Raw genomic sequence first — 19,078 nt, forward strand, 5'->3', positions numbered from 1 at the left:
GCCCTCTGACCTGTTTGTGTTTGGGTGTGCCGTGGGTGTGCAGCAATGGCTCTGGGACCTCGGAGGACATGTTTTGGAAGCTGGAGGCGCTGCAGACCTTCATCAGGGACCTGCACTGGCCCGAGGAGGAGTTTTCCAAACACCTGGAGAACCGCATGAAGCTCATGTCCAGCGACATGATCGAGAACTGCGTCAAACGGTGTGTGTGTGTTGTGTGTATGTTTCTGTGCTCGATTCAATGTAATGTGGTTGTCAGTGTATGTGGGGGTCGGTGCATGTGTGTGTCAAATCAAATCCAATCAAATGTAATTGGTCACGTACACATGGTTAGCAGATGTTAATGCGATTGCAGCGAAATGCTTGTTTCTAGTTCCGACCATGCAGTAATATCTAACAAGTAATCTAACAATTTCACAAATACTACCTTATACACACAAGAGTAAAGGAATGAATAAGAATATGTACATATAAATATATGGATGAGCGATGGCCGAACGGCATAGGCAAGATGCAATAGATGGTATAGAGTACAGTATATACATATGAGATGAGTAATGTAGGTTATGTAAACATTATATAAAGTGGCATTGTTTAACCTGTTTGGCGTGCAAGCCCGACGTCGGTACATTTATGACAACAGCCAGCACAAAGTGCAGGGCGCGAAATTCAAAATATATATTTTTTTAATATTTAACTTTCACACATTAACAAGTCCAATAAAGCATATGACAGGTACACATCTTGTGAATCCAGCCAACATGTCCGATTTTTAAAATGTTTTACAGGGAAGACAAAATATGTAAATCTATTAGCTAACAACGTTAGCAAAAGACACCACTTTTTTTACTATAACAGTTTATTACTCCATCAGTAGCTATCACAAATTCGACCAAATAAAGATATAAATAGCCACTAACCAAGAAACAACTTCATCAGATGACAGTCTGATAACATATTTATTCTATAGCATATGTTTTGTTCGAAAAATTTACATATTTCAGGTATAAATCATAGTTTACATTTCAGCTACAATCAGAAATTGCACCGAAAGCAGCCATAATATTTACAGACACCAACGTCAAATACCTAATTACTCATCATAAAACATTTCTGAAAAATACATAGTGTACAGCAATTGAAAGACAGGCATCTTGTGATTCCAGACAATATTTCCGATTTATTAAATGTCTTACAGCGAAAACAAAATGTAGCGTTATATTAGCGTAGCCACAATAGCCAGAAACACTTGGGCGCCGACGACCAGTTCACATGCACGACAGATATTAGAAATAGCATCATAAAATGTTTCTTACTTTTGGTGATCTTCCGTCAGAATGTTGGACAAGGTGTCCTTTGTCCAGAACAGTCGTTGTTTGGATCTGGAACGGCAAATTTCCCTCTTCATTTAGCATGGGCACTTGCCAAGTGGCACGGATCTCTCCAACGTCAACAAAGTCAGAGAACGGAACACGGCAAAACTCCCGAAAAAATTTTAATAATCTGATTAAACTATATTGAAAAAACATACTTTACGATGATATGGTCACATGTATCAAATAAAATCCGAACCGGAGATAGTAGTCGTCCATAACGGCAGCTAAACAGAAGGCAATCCCACTGTCCAACTGGCGCTGCCAAGAGTACCGGAAATGAGGGACACGTCATACAAAGAGCTTGTATTCCAATTCAGAACAAGATGAACACAAAATTTCTTCTCTCACAGCCTCTTGACAACCAGGGGAAGGTCTATGAAGTGTACGTAGACTCTTACGTTTTATGCCCATGTATAGGCAGGAAGTTGAACAGAGCATCGATTTCAGACATTCCACTTCCTGGTCAGGAAATGTGCTGCAGAATGAGTTCTGTTTCACTCAGAGAAATAATTCTAACGGTTTTAGAAACTAGAGAGTGTTTTCTATCCAATAGTAATAATAATATGCATATTGTACGAGCAAGAATTGAGTACGAGGCCGTTTGAAATGGGCATCTTTTATCTGGCTACTCAATACTGCCCCTTGCAGCCATAAGAAGTTAAAGTGACTAGTGATACATTTATTACATCCGATTTTTAATTGTTATAATGGCTAGAGATAAGAGTCAGTATGTTGGCAGCAGCCACTCAATGTTAGTGATGGCTGTTTAACAGTCTGATGGCCTTGAGATAAAAGTTTTTCACTCTCTCGGTCCCATTTTAAATGCACCTGTACTGACCTCGTCTTCTGGATGATAGCGGGGTGAACAGGCAGTGGCTCGGGTGGTTGTTGTCCTTGATGATCTTTTTGGCCTTCCTGTGACATCGGGTGGTTTAGGTGTCCTGGAGGGAAAGGTAGTTTGCCCCCGGTGATGCGATGTGCAGACCTCACTACCCTCTGGAGAGCCTTACGGTTGTGGGCGGAGCAGTTGCCGTACTAGGCGGTGATACAGCCCGACAGGATGGTCTTGATTGTGCATCTGTAAAAGTTTGAGTGTTTTAGGTGACAAGCCAAATTTATTCAGCCTCCTGAGGTTGAAGAGGCGCTGCTGCGTCTTCTTCACCACGCTGTCTGTGTGGGTGGACCAATTCAGTTTGTCTTTGATGTGTACACCGAGGAACTTAAAACTTTCCACCTTCTCCACTACTGTCCTGTCGATGTGGATAGGGGGGTGCTCCCTCTACTGTTTCCTGAAGTCCACGATCATCTCCTTTGATTTGTTGACATTGAGTGTGAGGTCAAGCCTACCACTGTAGTGTCGTCTGCAAACTTGATGATTGAGTTGGAGGCGTGCATGGCCACGCAGTCGTGGGTGAACAGGGAGTACAGGAGAGTTCTGAGAACGCACCCTTGTGGGGCCCCAGTGTTGAGGATCAGCGGGGTGGAGATGTTGTTTCCTACCCTCATCACCTGGGGGCGGCCCGTCAGAAAGTCCAGGTCCCAGTTGCACAGGGCGGGGTCGAGACCCAGGGTCTCGAGCTTGATGACGAGTTTGGAGGGTACTATGGTGTTAAATGCTAAGCTGTAGTCAATGAAAAGCTTTCTTACATAGGTATTCCTCTTGTCCAGATGGGATAGGGCAGTCGGCAGTGTGATTGCGATTGCGTCGTCTGTGGACCTATTGGGGTGGTAAGCAAATTGGAGTGGGTCTAGGGTGTCAGGTAGGGTGGAGGTGATAAGATCCTTGACAAGTCTCTCAAAGCACTTCATGATGACGGAAGTGAGTGCTACGGGACGATAGTCGTTTAGCTCAGTTACCTTCGCTTTCTTGGGAACGGAAACAATGGTGGCCCTCTTGAAGCATGTGGGAACAGCAGACTGGGATAGGGATTGATTGAATATGTCCGTAAACACACCAGCCAGCTGGTCTGGACGGCATCCCTAGGACACGGCTAGGGATTCCGTCTGGGCCGGCAGCCTTGCGAAGGTTTACACGTTTAAATGTTTTACTCATTTTGGCTGCGGTGAAGGAGAGCCCGCAGGTTTTGGTAGCGGGCTGTGTCGGTGGCACTGTATTGTCCTCAAAGCGAGCAAAGAAGTTGTTTAGTTTGTCTGGGAGCAAGACATCGGGGTCTGGGACGGCTGGTTTTCTTTTTGTAGTCCGTGATTGACTGTAGACCCTGCCACACACCTCTCGTGTCTGAGCCGTTGAATTGTGACTCTACTTTGTCTCTATACTGACTATACTGACTTAGCTTGTTTGATTGCCTTGCGGAGGGAATAGCTACACTGTTTGTATTCGGTCACGTTTCCGGTCGCCTTGCCCTGATTAAAAGCAGTGGTTCGCGCTTTCAGTTTTGCTCGAATGCTGCCATCAATCCACATTTTCTGGTTGGGGAACGTTTTAATTGTCGCCGTGGGTACAACATCACCCTGATGCACTTGCTAATAAACTCGCTCACCGAATCAGCTTATACATCAATGTTGTTGTCCGACGCTATCCGGAACATATCCCAGTCCACGTGATCGAAGCAATCTTGAAGCGTGAGCGATTGGTCGGACCAGCATTGAATAGACCTGAGCATGGGCGTTTCCTTTTTTAGTTTCTGTCTATAGGCTGGGAGCACCAAAATGGAGTCATGGTCAGATTTGACGAAAGGAGGGCGAGGGAGGGCTTTGTATGTGTCGCGGAAGTTAGAGTAACAATGATCCAGAATTTTGCCAGCCCGGATCGCACGTTTGATATGCTGATAAAATTTAGGGAGCCTTGTTTTCAGATTAGCTTTGTTAAAATCCCCAGCTACAATAAATGCAGCCTCAGGATATGTGGTTTCCAGTTTACATAGAGTCAAAATAAGTTCTTTCAGGGCCGTCGAGGTGTCTGCTTGGAGGGGATATACACGACTGTGATTATAATCGAAGAGATTTCTCTTGGTAGATAATGCGGTCGGCATTTGATTGTAAGGAATTCTAGGTCAGGTGAACAAAAGGAATTTAGTTCCTGTATGTTGTTGTGATCACACCACGACTCGTTAATCATAAGGCATACACCCCCGCCCTTCTTCTTACCAGAAAGATGTTTGTTTCTGTCGGCGCAATGCGTGAAAAAAACAGGTGGCTGTACCGACTCTGATAACGTATTCCGAGTGAGCCATGTTTCCGTGAAACGGAGAATGTTACAATGTCTCTCTGGAAGTTTACCATTGCTCGGATTTCGTCTACCTTGTTGTCAAGAGACTGGACATTGGCGAGTAGTATACTCGAGAGCGGTCGGCGATGTGTCCGTCTACGGCGCCTGACCAGAAGACCGCTCTGTTTGCCCCTTCTGCGATGCCGTTGTTTTGGGTCGCCTGCTGGGATCCTATCCATTGTCCTGGGTGGTGGGCCAAACAGAGGATCCGCTTTGGGAAAGTCTTATCCCTGGTCGTAATGTTGGTAAATTGACTTTGCTCTTATATCCAATAGTTCATCCCGGCTGTATGTAATAAGACTTAAGATTTCCTGGGGTAACGGTGTAAGAAATAATACATAAAAAAACAAAATACTGCATAGTTTTCTAAGAACGCGAAGCGAGGCAGTGTTGTGTTGTGTCTGTGTTGCTGTTTGTGTCTCTCGATCATGTGGCTGGACATGAGCCTCTGCCTCAAACAAAATATGGTACATTACATAGAGATGTTCCCTGATGTGTATTGCAGCACTAAGATGGCATTTGAGTCCAAGCTGGCAAAGAGCAGCAGGGGAACAGACTTCCGCATCTCGGCAGCAATATGCACCATGTTCAATGTGATGGTGGACGCGAAGGACCAGTCCGCCAAGCTGTGTGCCATGGAGATGGGCCAGGAGGTAAGAATGTGGTGCAAAGGTTGTGGGTTCAATTCCCACAAGGGATCACATACACCTACTAGAAAATGTACCACCAAAATAGATGAACTGTGTGTTATTTTGGTATTTCAGAAACAGTACCACGCCCAAATAGATGAACTGATTGAGGAGAGTGTGAAAGACATGATCCAACTCATGGTGGCTAAGGTACACTTCACTCTTCTTCTTTCTTATAGAAGTTGTCCATCCTAACGATACGTGACTCATATTGTGGTTGGCCTCAGCTTTCTTTGTGGTACTAGAAAAGAAGAACAAGGTGATTTGTGGTCTGGGTTAAATCCATTTGTTAGTTGTTTGTAACCATTTCACTGTTGCATTCGGCGCATGTGACAAATACAATTTGATTAGATTTTTTTATTTATTGTTTGTGTGTCTCACTTCTTCTTAGTTTGTGGTTATTCTGGAGGCCCTGTTGGCGAAGATCTCCCGTTACGATGAAGGCACTCTCTTCTCATCTTTCATGTCATTCACGGTAAGACTAGACTTCTCTACTGTATCTCCTCCAATATTGTGGCAGATGGAACTGTGTTTCAGTCAATTATTTTACTTATATTGGTGACTGTGCAAATGTTGCAATTCTCATCTTTTCTTGTCACATTCTGTCTGTAATTTCAGGTGAAAGCTGCGTCTAAGTATGTGGATGTCCCTGTAAGTGTGCTGCAGTCCAAATTGATATCTGTAAAATGTCAAACCAGTAAAGCTATGTGTTCTGAAAGGAAGTACAAATAATTTAGTACATTCTTATGTGTTTGGGAGGATTTTACTGTGCTGTGCAGAGAAGATACATTTTTCTCCCATAACCCCCTCCCTCTGCCCCTCCCAACCCTGCCTCTATTTATTATCTTTAATTTGTTTTACTGTGTGAGTAGGTACAGTTGAAGTCGGAAGTTTGCATACACTTTGGTTGGAGTCATTAAAACTCGTTTTTCAACCACTCCACAAATTTCTTGTTAACAAACTATAGTTTTGGCAAGTCGGTTAGGACATCTACTTTGTGCATGACACAAGTAATTTTTCCAACAATTGTTTACAGACAGATTATTTCACTTATAATTCACTGTATCACAATTCTAGTGGGTCAGAAGTTTAAATACACTAAGTAGACTGTGCCTTTAACTTCTTGCGACTACAGGGGGTGCTGTTTTCTCATTAGCATAATTGCATTACAGATTAAACGGCTTCCTACTAAATTATTGCTCGTACAATATGCATATTATTACTATTATTGGATAGAAAACACTCTCTAGTTTCTATAGGCGTTGGAATTTTGTCTCTGAGTGGAACAGAACTCATTCTACAGCAATTTCCCTGACATGGAGTCAGATTTCACACATTTTGGCCCCTGATCTGGAGTCAGTTTAAAGGCCACTGTGAACGCTATCAGGATACGGACACTGCTTACGTCTTCCCCTGGATGCCTTTACGTGATGACGATTTGAATGGTATCGATTGCGCAATCACAGCCCCTATAAAACAAAAACACGTGTAGGTAGGAACTCTTTTCCAGATGCGTCGGGCGCGCGGTGGACACAGACCTGCTCTTTTTCCAAGCATTAGTGTAGCCAGTTATATTTCTCCGGTCATGTTTCTACTCGTTATAGGAGTTAAAAACATCATAAGGTAGTTAATGTAAAGCGTTTTATAGCAATTTATATCCGTTTAGTGCGATTTTGGGACATTTATTTCTGAGACACTGTGAATCTCTGGACACGGTTCCAGTTCATGCCGAACGCAATGGGCATTTCTACATGGCAAGAGGACAGCTTTCGACCAAAAGACGATTAGACCCAAGAAAGGATTCTTTGCCCAAGATTCTGATGGAAGAACAGCTCAAAGTAGGAACAATTTATTATGATAAATCGTGTTTCTGTCGAGAAATGTTAATCGCTTATGACGCCATTTTGTTTGACGTAGCTTCGCTTGGCGCAAACTGTATTGAAAAGTAAGGATAATTTAAAAAATGTAATTCAGCGATTGTATTAAGAATTAAATTGTCTATCAATCGCTGTCCACCCTATATTTTTTTGTCACGTTTATGAGTATTTATGTATACGACTAGATCACTGTCTAATATGGCGCACGACATTGTCTGACCAGCTGGGCAACTTTTGTCATTGTCTAACCATGATTTTGGTGGCTAAATATGCACATTTTCGAACAAACTGTATATGTATGTTGTAATGTGATGTTACAGGAGTGTCATCTGAAGAATTCTGAGAAGGTTAGTGAAAAAATGTATATATTTTGGCGATGTTTACGTTATCGCTCTCTTTGGCTAGAATCAATGCTCTGGTAACGTTTGCATATGTGGTATGCTAATATAACAATTTATTGTGTTTTCGCTGTAAGACACTTAGAAAATCTGAAATATTGTCTGTATTCACAGGATCTGTGTCTTTCGATTAGTGTATGCTGTGTATTTTTACGAAATGTTTGATGATTAGTAATTAGGTAAACACGTTGCTCTATGTATTTATTCTAGTCCATTTGTGACGGTGGGTGCAATTGTAAACTATGATATCTACCTGAAATATGCACATTTTTCTAACAAAACCTATCCTATACCATAAATATGTTATCAGACTGTCATCTGATGAGGTTTTTTCTTGGTTAGTGGCTATCAATATCTTAGTTTAGCCGAATTGGTGAAAGCACCTGATGGAGTAGGAAACTGATGGAGTTAGAAAAGTGGTGTCTTTTGCTAACGTGGTTAGCTAATAGATTTACATATTTTGTCTTCCCTGTAAAACATTTTAAAAATCTGAAATGGTGGCTTTATTCACAAGATCTGTATCTTTCATTAGGTGTCTTGGACTTGTGATTTAATGATATTTAGATGCTACTATTTAATTGTGACGCTATGCTAGGCTATGCTACTCAGTGTGGGGGGGCGGGGGTGGGGGGTGATCCCGGACCTCCACAAAAGAAATCAGCCAAGAACTCAGAAAATAATTGTGGACCTCTACAAGTCTGGTTCATCCTTTGGAGCAATTTCCAAATGCCTGAAGGTACCACGTTCACCTGAACAAACAACAGTACGCAAGTATAACACCATGGGACCACGCAGCCGTCATACTGCTCAGGAAGGAGACGCGTTCTGTCTCCTGGAGATGATCGTACTTTGGTGCGAAAAGTGCAAATCAATCCCAGTACAACAGCAATGGACCTTGAGAAGATGCTGGAGGAAACAGGTACAAAAGTATCTATAGCCACAGTAAAACGAGTCCTATATCGACATAACCTGAAAGGCCGCTCAGCAAGGAAGAAGCCACTGCTCCAAAACCGCCATAAAAAAGCCAGACTACGGTTTGCAACTGCACATGGGGACAAAGATCGTACTTTTTGGAGAAATGTCCTCTGGTCTGATGAAACAAAAATAGAACTGTTTGGCCATAATGACCATCGTTATGTTTGGAGGAAAAAGGGGGAGGCGTGCAAGCCGAAGAACACCATCCCAAACGTGAAACATGGGAGTGGCAGCATCATGTTGTGGGGGTGCTTTGCTGCAGGAGGGACTGGTGCACTTCACAAAATAAATGGCATAATCTCAACACATCAGTCAGGAAGTTAAAGCTTGGTCACAAATGGGTCTTCCAAATGGACAATGACCCCAGGAATATTTCCAAAGTTGTGGCAAAATGGCTTAAGGACAACAAAGTCAAGGTATTGGAGTGGCCATCACAAAGCCCTGACCTCAATCCTATAGAAAGTTTGTGGGCAGAACTGAAAAAGCATGTGCGAGCAAGGAGGCCTACAAACCTGACTCGGTTACACCAGCTCTATCAGGAGGAATGGGCCAAAATTCACTCAACTTATTTTGGGAAGCTTGTGGAAGGCTACCTGAAACGTTTGACCCAAGTTAACCAATTTTATGGCAATGCTACCAATACGAATTGTGTGTATGTAAACGTCTGACCCACTGGGAATGTGATGAAGCTGAAATAAATCATTCTCTCTACTATTATTTTGCCATCTCTGCCATTATTGTTTACTCCATGTGTAACTCTGTGTTGTTGTCTGTTCACACTGCTATGCTTTATCTTGGCCAGGTCGCAGTTGCAAATGAGAACTTGTTCTCAACTAGCCTACCTGGTTAACCTGTCTAGGATCAGCGTGGCGCTAGCGGCACACCCCCCCCCCCCCCCACTGAAAAACCAGTGCCGCGAAATTCAAAAAAAATATTTTTTTTAAATATTTAACTTTCACACATTAAAGTCCAATACAGCTAATGAAAGACACAGATCTTATGAATCCAGTCAACATTTCCGATTTTTAAAATGTTTTACAGGGAAGACACAATATGTAAAGATGTACATCTATTACCTAAAAACACATTAGCATATTCCACCATCTTTTATTTGTCCACCAACACCAGTAGCCATCACCAATTCGGCTAAACTAAGATATTTATAGCCCCTAACCAACAAAAAAACTCATTAGATGACAGTCTGATAACATATTTATGGTATGGGATAGGTTTTGTTAGAAAAAAGTGCATATTTCAGGTATATGGCATAGTTTACAATTGCACCCACCATCACAAATGGACTAGAATAATTACAATGAGCAACGTGTTTACCTAACTACTAATCATCAAACATTTCGTAAAAATACACAGCATACACGAATCGAAAGACACAGATCCTGTGAATACAGACAATATTTCAGATTTTCTAAGTGTCTTACAGCGAAAACACAATAAATCGTTATATTAGCTTAGCACATAGCAATTAGCAGCCCAGCATTGATTCTAGCCAAAGTGAGCGATAAAAGTCAACATCGCCAAAAGATATTAATTTTTTCACTAACCTTCTCAGAATTCTTCCGATGACACTCCTGTAACATCACATTACAACATGCATATACAGTTTGATCGAAAATGTTTATATTTAGCCACCAAAATCATGGTTAGACAATGTGAAATGTAGACAAGCTGGTAAAGAAAACGTCCTTGCGCCACTTAGACAGTGATCTACTCTTATACATAAATACTCATAAACGTGACTAAAAAATATAGGGTGGACAGGGATTGATAGACAATTTAATTCTTAATACAATTGCGTTATTACATTTTTTAATTTATCCTTACTTTTCAATACAGTTTGCGCCAAGCGAAGCTACGTCAAAAAACATGGCGTCCTAAGCCACTAAAATGTTTCGACAGAAACACGATTTATCATAATAAAAATGTCCTACCTTGAGCTGTTCTTCCATCAGTATCTTGGGCAAAGGATCCTTTCTTGGGAGAAATCGTCTTTTGGTGGAAAGCTGTCCTCTTGCCATGTGGAAATGTCAACTACGTTCGGGATGAACTGAAAAGCGTTCCCAACTTTTCACATCGTTGCAAAAATAAATGTCCCAAAATCGCACTAAACGGATATAAATTGCTATAAAACGCTTTAAATTAACTACTTTGTGATGTTTGTAACTCCTATAACGAGTGAAAAGATGACCGGAGAAATATAACAGGCTAAACTAATGCTTGGAACAGGAGAGGGTCGGTGTCTTCCACGCGCGTTACGCAGCAAGAAAAGACTTGCTAGCTAAAGGTTTTTTTCATTTGTAGTGCCTGTGAACGAGCAATCGAGCCCGTTGGAATCGTCATCACGTAAAGGCATCCAGGGGAAGACGTAAGAAGTGTCCGTATAGTCATAGCAACGACAGTGCCCGTTTAAATGACTTCAGAAAAGTGGCCAACGTTTCTCAAATCTGACTCCATGTCAGGGAAATTGCTGTAGAATGGGCTCTGTTCCACTTAGAGACAAAATTTCAACTCCTATAGAAACTATAGACTGTTTTCTATCCAATAATAATAATAATATGCATATTGTACGATCAAGGATTTTGTGGGAAGCCGTTTAAAAAATTAGCCACATTAGCATAAATAGTCTAAACAGCGCCCCCATCCCCAACAGGTTAAATAAAGGTGAAATAAATAAAAAAAAATTAAAAAATCTCACATTCTTAAAATAAGGTGGTGATCCTAATTGACCTAAAACAGGGCATTTTTACTAGAATTAAATTTCAGGAATTGTGAAAAACTGAGTTTGAATGTATTTGGCTAAAGTGTATGTTATCTTCCGACTTCAACTGAATTTAGTACATTACATCATAATTTAATTTCAGAGTTTTCAATATTTTATTTATTTTCCATATTCTTTAGTATATTTTAAATACATTTTTGCATAATACAAATGACTGATTTACAATGATTCTGTTTCTGGTGTGTTTGCAGAAGCCTGGGATGGATGTTGCCGATGGTTACGTGACCTGTGTCCGCCACTCTCAGGACATCCTGCGAGATAAGGTCAATGAGGAGGTGTATATAGAAAGGTTATTTGATGTAAGTAAGATGCCTCCTCCTCACCAATAGGAAGGGGGGGTTCCAAAATGTGGCAAAACAATTGTGACAGAGAAGGGATATGATATGTCACATTTTGAGACCATGGGCTGTGTGTATACCTATCACAGCCTGGTACAGAAGAGGGCTGTGTTTTATCCTCCTCTAGTGGCTTTCCTCTTCCATCTTTTCTTCCTCCTCTGCTGCTGCCCACTGTATTCTGGTATGCATTGCCACAGTACTTTTGGACCTTTGGGAATTGGTTGGATCCCTTTTGTTTACAAGCAAAGAATCCAAACAAGCACCATCAGGCAGGATTATCGAAAGCAGTGCTCTCTGGGTAAAGAAAGATATGTGATTATGTACAGATCATCTAATTCACTCCAACACTAGGATACATAATAACTAACATTCATTTTCTATGTAAATAATCTTGAATATTATATAGCACTTTACAATACATATCCACTTAATTTGTGGATTAAAATTAATGGACATTTTTGTAGGGGTTGATACATTTTTCGTAAGGAAAAATCAAGCCTGAAATTTCAATGTGGAAAATACAAACTTCAGAAGCCTGTTTAAACCTCAAACATGCTAAAAGATTTAAATGCCATGCATTGCAGGAAAGTTCTCCTGCAACAGGTTGATCAAATGAAGATCCTACATCTGTACACGTTCACGTTTGAGGTGATCAAATGAAGATCCTACATCTGTACACATTCTCGTTTGAATCGGTCTGGCAAATGCCAGGGATATGAGAGCACTGTCTTACAAGCACGTAATCCTTATGTGGTACATTTGAAATAATGTGTCCACCATTTCCGTGAGGTGTACTACAGTGATGTGTGTCTGCTTCATACCCCTGAAATGTATAAACTGTACAGTATTGTGGTGCACAGATGTGTGTGTGTGTTGGCTTTGTGTGTCTGAGAGGTGTGCGGTACAGTGATTCAGTATGTGTATTAGCTGTGTATTAGTATGTTTGAGAGGTATTATTTGTGCAGTAGCATTCTGTTCCAGCGCTGTCACTGTGTGTTGGCTTTGTGTGTTTAAGAGGTGTGTTGTACTACTGTGAAGTATGTTTATTTTCATCTTTGAAGTCAACACTGGCTGTCCCTGTCTGTCTCCTTGTATTTCTACGCTGCTAAAACGTACCTCCTCCCTACTGTTTCTGATGTGTGGCTGTTAGTATAGCTGCTTCTGACCTGGCCCTACCATGTTTGACTGTTTACGTCTTTTGAGCTGTGGATGTTTTGGTTGCAACAGTGTTTAACTTTGTATTTCCGTTAGTGTCTGATGATTAGATTGGTGGTTTATTAAACATTATTTCCCTCCTAATTCTATTATATTCCATCCATCTCTTTGCATGTATTGGCAAAACTCCCCAAAGCTGCATCTCGCTCTCTCTCTTTCTATCTTTCACTTATTAATTTCAACAACTTTACTTTTTTTCTCTCTCTCTCAATTCCTTCTTTCTTTATTGCCCCCATAACTCCTACCGCCTTATCTCTCTTCAGAAAGTGGCACTTATCTCTAATGTTGCATTGTTTTAGCACATTATGTTGAATGGCATGAATTCAAGTCAAATAATCTACCTGTGTACATCTTCTAGCATGACCCTTCTCCTCTTAGAGTTCTGCCTCAGTCCTACTACTATACTACCATACTAACATACTACCATACCCCTATACTACTATACTACCATACTACTACTGTATACTACCATACTAACATACTACCATACCCCTATACTACCATACTACCATACTACTATAGTACCGTACTGCTACTGTATACTGCCATACTACCATACCACTATGCAACTATACTACCATACCAACATACTACTACTATATACTACCATACTACCATAACACTATATTACCATGCTAATATACTACCATACTTCTATACTAACATACTACTACACTACCATACTACTACAGTGCCTTCGGAAAGTATCCAGGCCCCTTGACTTCCCACATTCTGTTACGTTACAGCCTTACTCTATAAATGGATGAAATTGTTTTTCCCCTCATCAATACCCCATAACGGCAAAGCAAAACCAGATTTTTTAATATTTTTTTGCTAATTTATTCAAAAGAAAAAACGGAAATCTCATTTACATACACTACCGTTCAAAAGTTTGGAGTCACTTAGAAAAGTTCTTGTTTTTGAAAGAAAAGCACATTTTTTGTCCATTAAAATAACATAAAATTGATCAGAAATACAGTGTTGACATTGTTAATGTTGTAAATGAATATTGTAGCCGGAAACGGCAGATTTTTTATGGAATATATACATAGGCGTACATAGGCCCATTATCAGCAACCATCACTCCTGTGTTCCAATGGCACGTTGTGTTAGCTAATCCAAGTTTATAATTTTAAAAGGCTAATTGATCATTAGAAAACACTTTTGCAATTATGTTAGCACAGCTGAAAACTGTTGTACTGATTAAAGAAGCAATGAAACTGGCCTTCTTTAGACTAGTTGAGTATTTGGAGCATCAACATTTGCGGGTTTGATTACAGGCTCAAAATGGCCAGAAACAAAGCACTTTCTTCTGAAACTCGTCAGTCTATTCTTGTTCTGAAGGCTATTCCATGTGAGAAATTGCCAAGAAACTGAAGATCTCGTACAACGCGGTGTACTACTCCCTTCACAGAACAGCGCAAACTGGCCCTAACCAGAATAGAAAGAGGAGTGGGAGGCCCCGGTGCACAACTGAGTAAGAGGACAAGTACATTAGAGTGTCTAGTTTGAAAAAACAGACTCCTCACAAGTCCTCAACTGGCAGCTTCATTAAATAGTACCCGCAAAACACCAGTCTCAAAGTCAACAGTGTCATTGGTCAATGTTAGCCTAGAGAGGTAACATATTGACGTGTTAAGGTTTCTCTTCTGCATTTTCCCCTCGCAAGATTACTGTTAGTATATCATGTTTTAAATTAGAACATTGTAATTATGCTTTTGTGCTGTGTTGTTTAGAGGTGACTCCGGGATGCTGACCTTCTAGGCAAACATTTATAAAAACCTGTTTTCGCTTTGTCATTATGGGGTATTGTGTGTAGATTTTTATTTATTTAATCCATTTTAGAATAAGGCTGTAAAGTAACAAAATTGGAAAAAGTCAAGGGGTCTGAATACTTTCCAAAGGCACTGTATTTGAATATAGTGCCATACTACTATACAACACATACAGCCAACCAATCTCTGCACGCACGCATCCACACAGCCACCCACCCACCTACCCACCTGCCTTCCAGGTCGGCATGCACTGCACGCACCTAGGCTCAACTCGACCGTTTGAAGTGGACAGGCATCAATCCGCTAATATCTGACCTCAAGCGCCAAACCAAAACCTCCTGACCTACCAGTCATCTCTACAGGACAAACAAACCTGGGTCCAATCAAATTAGAGCTAGGGCAATTAGACCAGTCAAACCATCCAAAAACCAACCAAAACAAGTCTAATCCTGGCCTTCCAAGCCCTCATTCCAGACCCTCCAGGCCCTCAATCGTGACCCTACAGGCCCTCATTCCTGAGCCTCCAGGCCCTCCAGGCCTTCATTCCTGACTCTCCAGGCCCTCATTCCTGGCCCTCATTCCTGACCAGGCCCTCAATCCTGACCCTGCCTACTCACTCCACATTACTCAGTTTATATTTTTTTCTGGACGTTCGAGGGAGGACGACTATTTCCTGTCTTCCTTGGTTCATCACTCCTCTCTTGTGTGCTGCTCTCTTATAACTTGATCTCTGATATGAATCATCTAGATCAATCTTATCCTACACTCTGAATGCATGAGTGAAACGATCTTCTGAAAAGTTATATGAAAATAGCACAACTGTCTGCTCCTTGCCTGCCTAACGCTTTCCTCATTTTCTCATTATGATTTAATTTCCGCAAATGATCGAGTTGAAACGACACTGTGGAGTTACAGTATGTAGAAGGAATGTTCTAAGGCGTTGTGGTGTTGCTAATAAGTATTGAAGAGTCTTCATAGGGCTTTAGCTCTAGTCTGGAAGTACATTTGAAGTAAAGAATTTACTTAGTTAAATTCAGATACAAATTATGTATGGCATATTATGTTCAGTTTATTAAAAACTATATAAGATTCTGTCCCTGAGTGTACTGGAGCCAGAATGTATGTGCCAGAAAACATCAAGATTTTATAGATTGTCTATTACTAATACTAATGTCTACTACTAGTATATCCTGGAAATGTATTAATCTTTCAATTGTTTCCCTCAGATTTTCGTAGAGTCCTGCATTGATTGGAGAAATGGGAATTATGAAATAATAATGTTTTTTTCTGAATCAGTATTTTATGCATGTTCAGTGTGTGGTTCTATTCACCACTACAGAATTGTATCTTCTGTGTGTGTGTGTGTTTTGAAATGTCTGTCTCATCTTTTCTGGAGAATACTGTGAATGTCTGTGTGTATCAAAAAGTACTTCCCTATGTGTGTGTGTTTTGCTTGTAAGACGTGTGTATGTGTTCACTAGAAAACATATCAAGTTGCATCTTGATATTCAGAGAGCTCCAGTTTGCTTGTGTGTGTGTGTGTGTGTTGTTGTTTGTGTGTTTGTGTGTGTGTGTGTGCTTGCTTTCGTCAATGTGTGTGTGTGTGTGTTTTGCTGGAGAACGCTGTGTTTGTGTGTGTTGCAGCAATGGTACACAGCCACCATGAACCTACTGGGGACCTGGCTCACTGAGCGAATGGACCAGCAGCTCCATGTTTACCAGCTGAAGATCCTCATCAGGATTGTCAAGGTAACTCACTTGCAGGGAGGGGTTAATAACCTGCACTGTAACCCAGGTACTGTAACTTTTGATACTTTTTTTATTCAACCTTTATTTAACTAGGCAAGTCAGTTAAGAATTCTTATTTATGACGGCCTACAAACTTACTGGCACCCCAGGGGTTAAAACTCTTTTGAGACTAGCGTCGCCTTACGTGATGGCAAGATGGGAACGTGATTGAAAGGGTATGTTGAAAAATGTAGCTTAGTGGTATGGTAGGCGTTATAGTGTGCTGGAGATGATTGGAGAGACCCTCATCTCTTCATAATCACTATCACTGATTTCCATGTAGTCTACCTCTAACCCGGTGAAACACGTTCTTTCTAGAGCCTTTAGTTACTGTCAATATTATCATCCCTCTGTACCGGCTAACCAATTTACTCATTAATCATCCTTCTCCTTGTAGAAAAAGTACCGTGACTTCCGTCTGCAGGGGGTGCTAGACTCCACCCTGAACAGTAAGATGTATGACACAGTGAGGAACAGACTGACCCTGGAGGAGGCCAACGCGTCCATGAAGGAGGGAGGCATGGGGGGAATCTCCATGAAGGACAGTGACGAAGAGGACGAAGACGACGACTAGAGCCTGGCACCACCCAACACCGGAACTGGCACCTCCCTTTACCCCTGTCTGACTCCTGTCTCCACACCCCACCCCCGACCCCCTCCTCTCACAAGTTTTGACTTAGCCTGGGAACCAATGCATGTACCAACTCTGTTACTCACATGTCAACTCTAGGACCTGTTTGTCAGCTAGAAATGCCCATGAAGGACCTGTAATAAACAATACAAATAGTAATTACTATAATGAGGAAAAATGTTGAAAAAATATACCATGATCGACAGTTTAGCTGTGTCATGCTGAAGATAGCACCGATGATATCTTTGTCTCATTGATTTCTAAATTAATTTCTATGTGTTCCTAAGCAATATGGAGTACCATTTGTTTGACAATGTTGAGTGAGATTATTAGGTGTGTTCCTGTCCAATGCAAACCTATATGGCGCTTCTTTGTCGTATTCTACATTCATTATAATGGTACATTTTTGTGACGATGAGTGTATGTACCCTTTGTCTTATCTGTCTTTAAGTGGATGCCAACTGCTTCAAACTGAAAATGACCCTCATTATTTAAGTTCAAAGCTGTTTAGGATAAACGTCTTCTCGTCTACTCACTCTACTCTCAACCCCATAGTATGTTCTAGAACTTGCGTTTCCATATCTTTGTCAATGCTCTGTGACCTCATAATCTCTCACCCTAACACTAACGAGACATTGTCCAGCAGCCATTTTGAACTAAAATGAGTGGGAATTCTAGAAATGCAATATTCTCATAGCTCCATTTTGATATCTTGTTGGAGATTATATTTTTATTTCTACGTTGTTGAAAAGACCTTGAAACAGGTTCTACTCTATTTTAAATTGAGTTGCACTTTTACAGAGAAAAGAGCGCTAAAAAGAAAACGTTTTTTTATTTACCAAAATGAAAGTTGGTCCGTCTTTTTTGTTTGATTCCGTAGTTGATTAGGATGGGCTGTGTGGCATTTCCTTGGATCTCACTGTTGTTTTGTATATACAACGCTGTACATTGCATTCTGAGCCATTGCTGCATGCCCGTGGGTCCCCACCCTCTGAACGCTTTCTGTTTTCTGTGTGAAATTAGCTGGTGGATCATTCTTGCTTTTGCCTTATGAAAGCCAACAGTTGTAATATGCAAGAGCTGTGGCCTCTAAATAAAAATGACTGTACAAATACACAGTTGTTCTCCGTTTTGTGTTATTTATATAATGTATGTCAATTACCTATTTGACCGAGGGAAAGGGGAGAGGAGATGTTTTTAAATCTGCACACAGGGACAGAACAATGTTGTCACAGATCCCTCTGGAACTTTCATTGAGCACACCTGGTCCCTATTCCCACTGATTGTATTTGTATAATGTGCCCTTTGTTCACCATCGTGCTGTCGATTTACTGTTACAATGTCCGTTGGTGCGTGTGAGTACATGTGCTGTGTGTTTTGGTTTGCGTGCGGTTTATTATGGGTCTCGTCCCATTGTCTCATCGTCTCATTGTGTGTATTTATTCGAGGTACTCCTCGCTCTTTTATTTGGGTTTCAACCCTGTTTTTTTGTTACGTGCTTGTTTGGTCTTCGTCCCCGTGCCCTTACCCGGCACGCCATAATTTGGGGTATAATAAAAAAGCCTATTACGCATTCCTGCGCCTGTCTCCCAAGTCATTGTTACCAACGTGACAAATGTCCATAATGGTGAGGTTAGGTATAACTGTAAAACAACTACTGGCAACCAGAGGGTGATAATGTTACCATAGCAAATAGAACTGACCTCATCACTAACCTAAGGTCCCCGGGACTGAACAGCTCCCTCTGCAATTGAATCTTGGACTTCCTGACGGGCCGCCCCCAAGGTGCTGAGGGTAGGCAACAACACATCCGCCACGCTGACCCTCAACACGGGGCACCTCAGGGGTGAATGCTTAGTCCCCTCCTGTACTCCCTGTTCACCCACGACTGTGTGGCCACGCACGTATCCAACACCATCATTAAGTTTGTCGATGACACAACAGTGGTGGGTCTGATCACCAACGATGACGAGACAGCCTATAGGAAGGTTAG

At 41.3% G+C, this 19,078-nt stretch overlaps 1 protein-coding gene and 1 long non-coding RNA gene across 18 annotated transcripts in view; both read left to right on the forward strand.

Annotated features, from left to right (window-relative positions):
• The window catches only part of LOC129815268 (calcium-dependent secretion activator 1-like), a 155,875-nt gene extending 137,674 nt beyond the window's left edge, over window positions 1-18,201 (forward strand). For all 17 annotated transcript variants that reach the window (XM_055868925.1, XM_055868926.1, XM_055868929.1 and 14 more), the window contains 8 exons: window positions 44-199; window positions 5,108-5,255; window positions 5,367-5,441; window positions 5,683-5,766; window positions 5,910-5,942; window positions 11,530-11,637; window positions 16,311-16,415; window positions 16,852-18,201. In XM_055868925.1, coding sequence (XP_055724900.1) covers window positions 44-199; window positions 5,108-5,255; window positions 5,367-5,441; window positions 5,683-5,766; window positions 5,910-5,942; window positions 11,530-11,637; window positions 16,311-16,415; window positions 16,852-17,028 — 886 coding nt within the window. In that variant the 3' untranslated portion in view covers window positions 17,029-18,201. The remainder of the gene's footprint in view (window positions 1-43; window positions 200-5,107; window positions 5,256-5,366; window positions 5,442-5,682; window positions 5,767-5,909; window positions 5,943-11,529; window positions 11,638-16,310; window positions 16,416-16,851) is intronic.
• On the forward strand, window positions 5,952-11,514 carry LOC129815269 (uncharacterized). The gene is made up of 3 exons (XR_008753405.1): window positions 5,952-7,793; window positions 8,081-9,386; window positions 11,210-11,514. It is a non-coding gene; the product is annotated as an uncharacterized LOC129815269 (long non-coding RNA).
• Window positions 18,202-19,078: the final 877 nt, after the last annotated feature.

The sequence above is a fragment of the Salvelinus fontinalis genome, chromosome 18 (genome assembly GCF_029448725.1).
Source record: "Salvelinus fontinalis isolate EN_2023a chromosome 18, ASM2944872v1, whole genome shotgun sequence".
NCBI lineage: Eukaryota > Metazoa > Chordata > Actinopteri > Salmoniformes > Salmonidae > Salvelinus > Salvelinus fontinalis.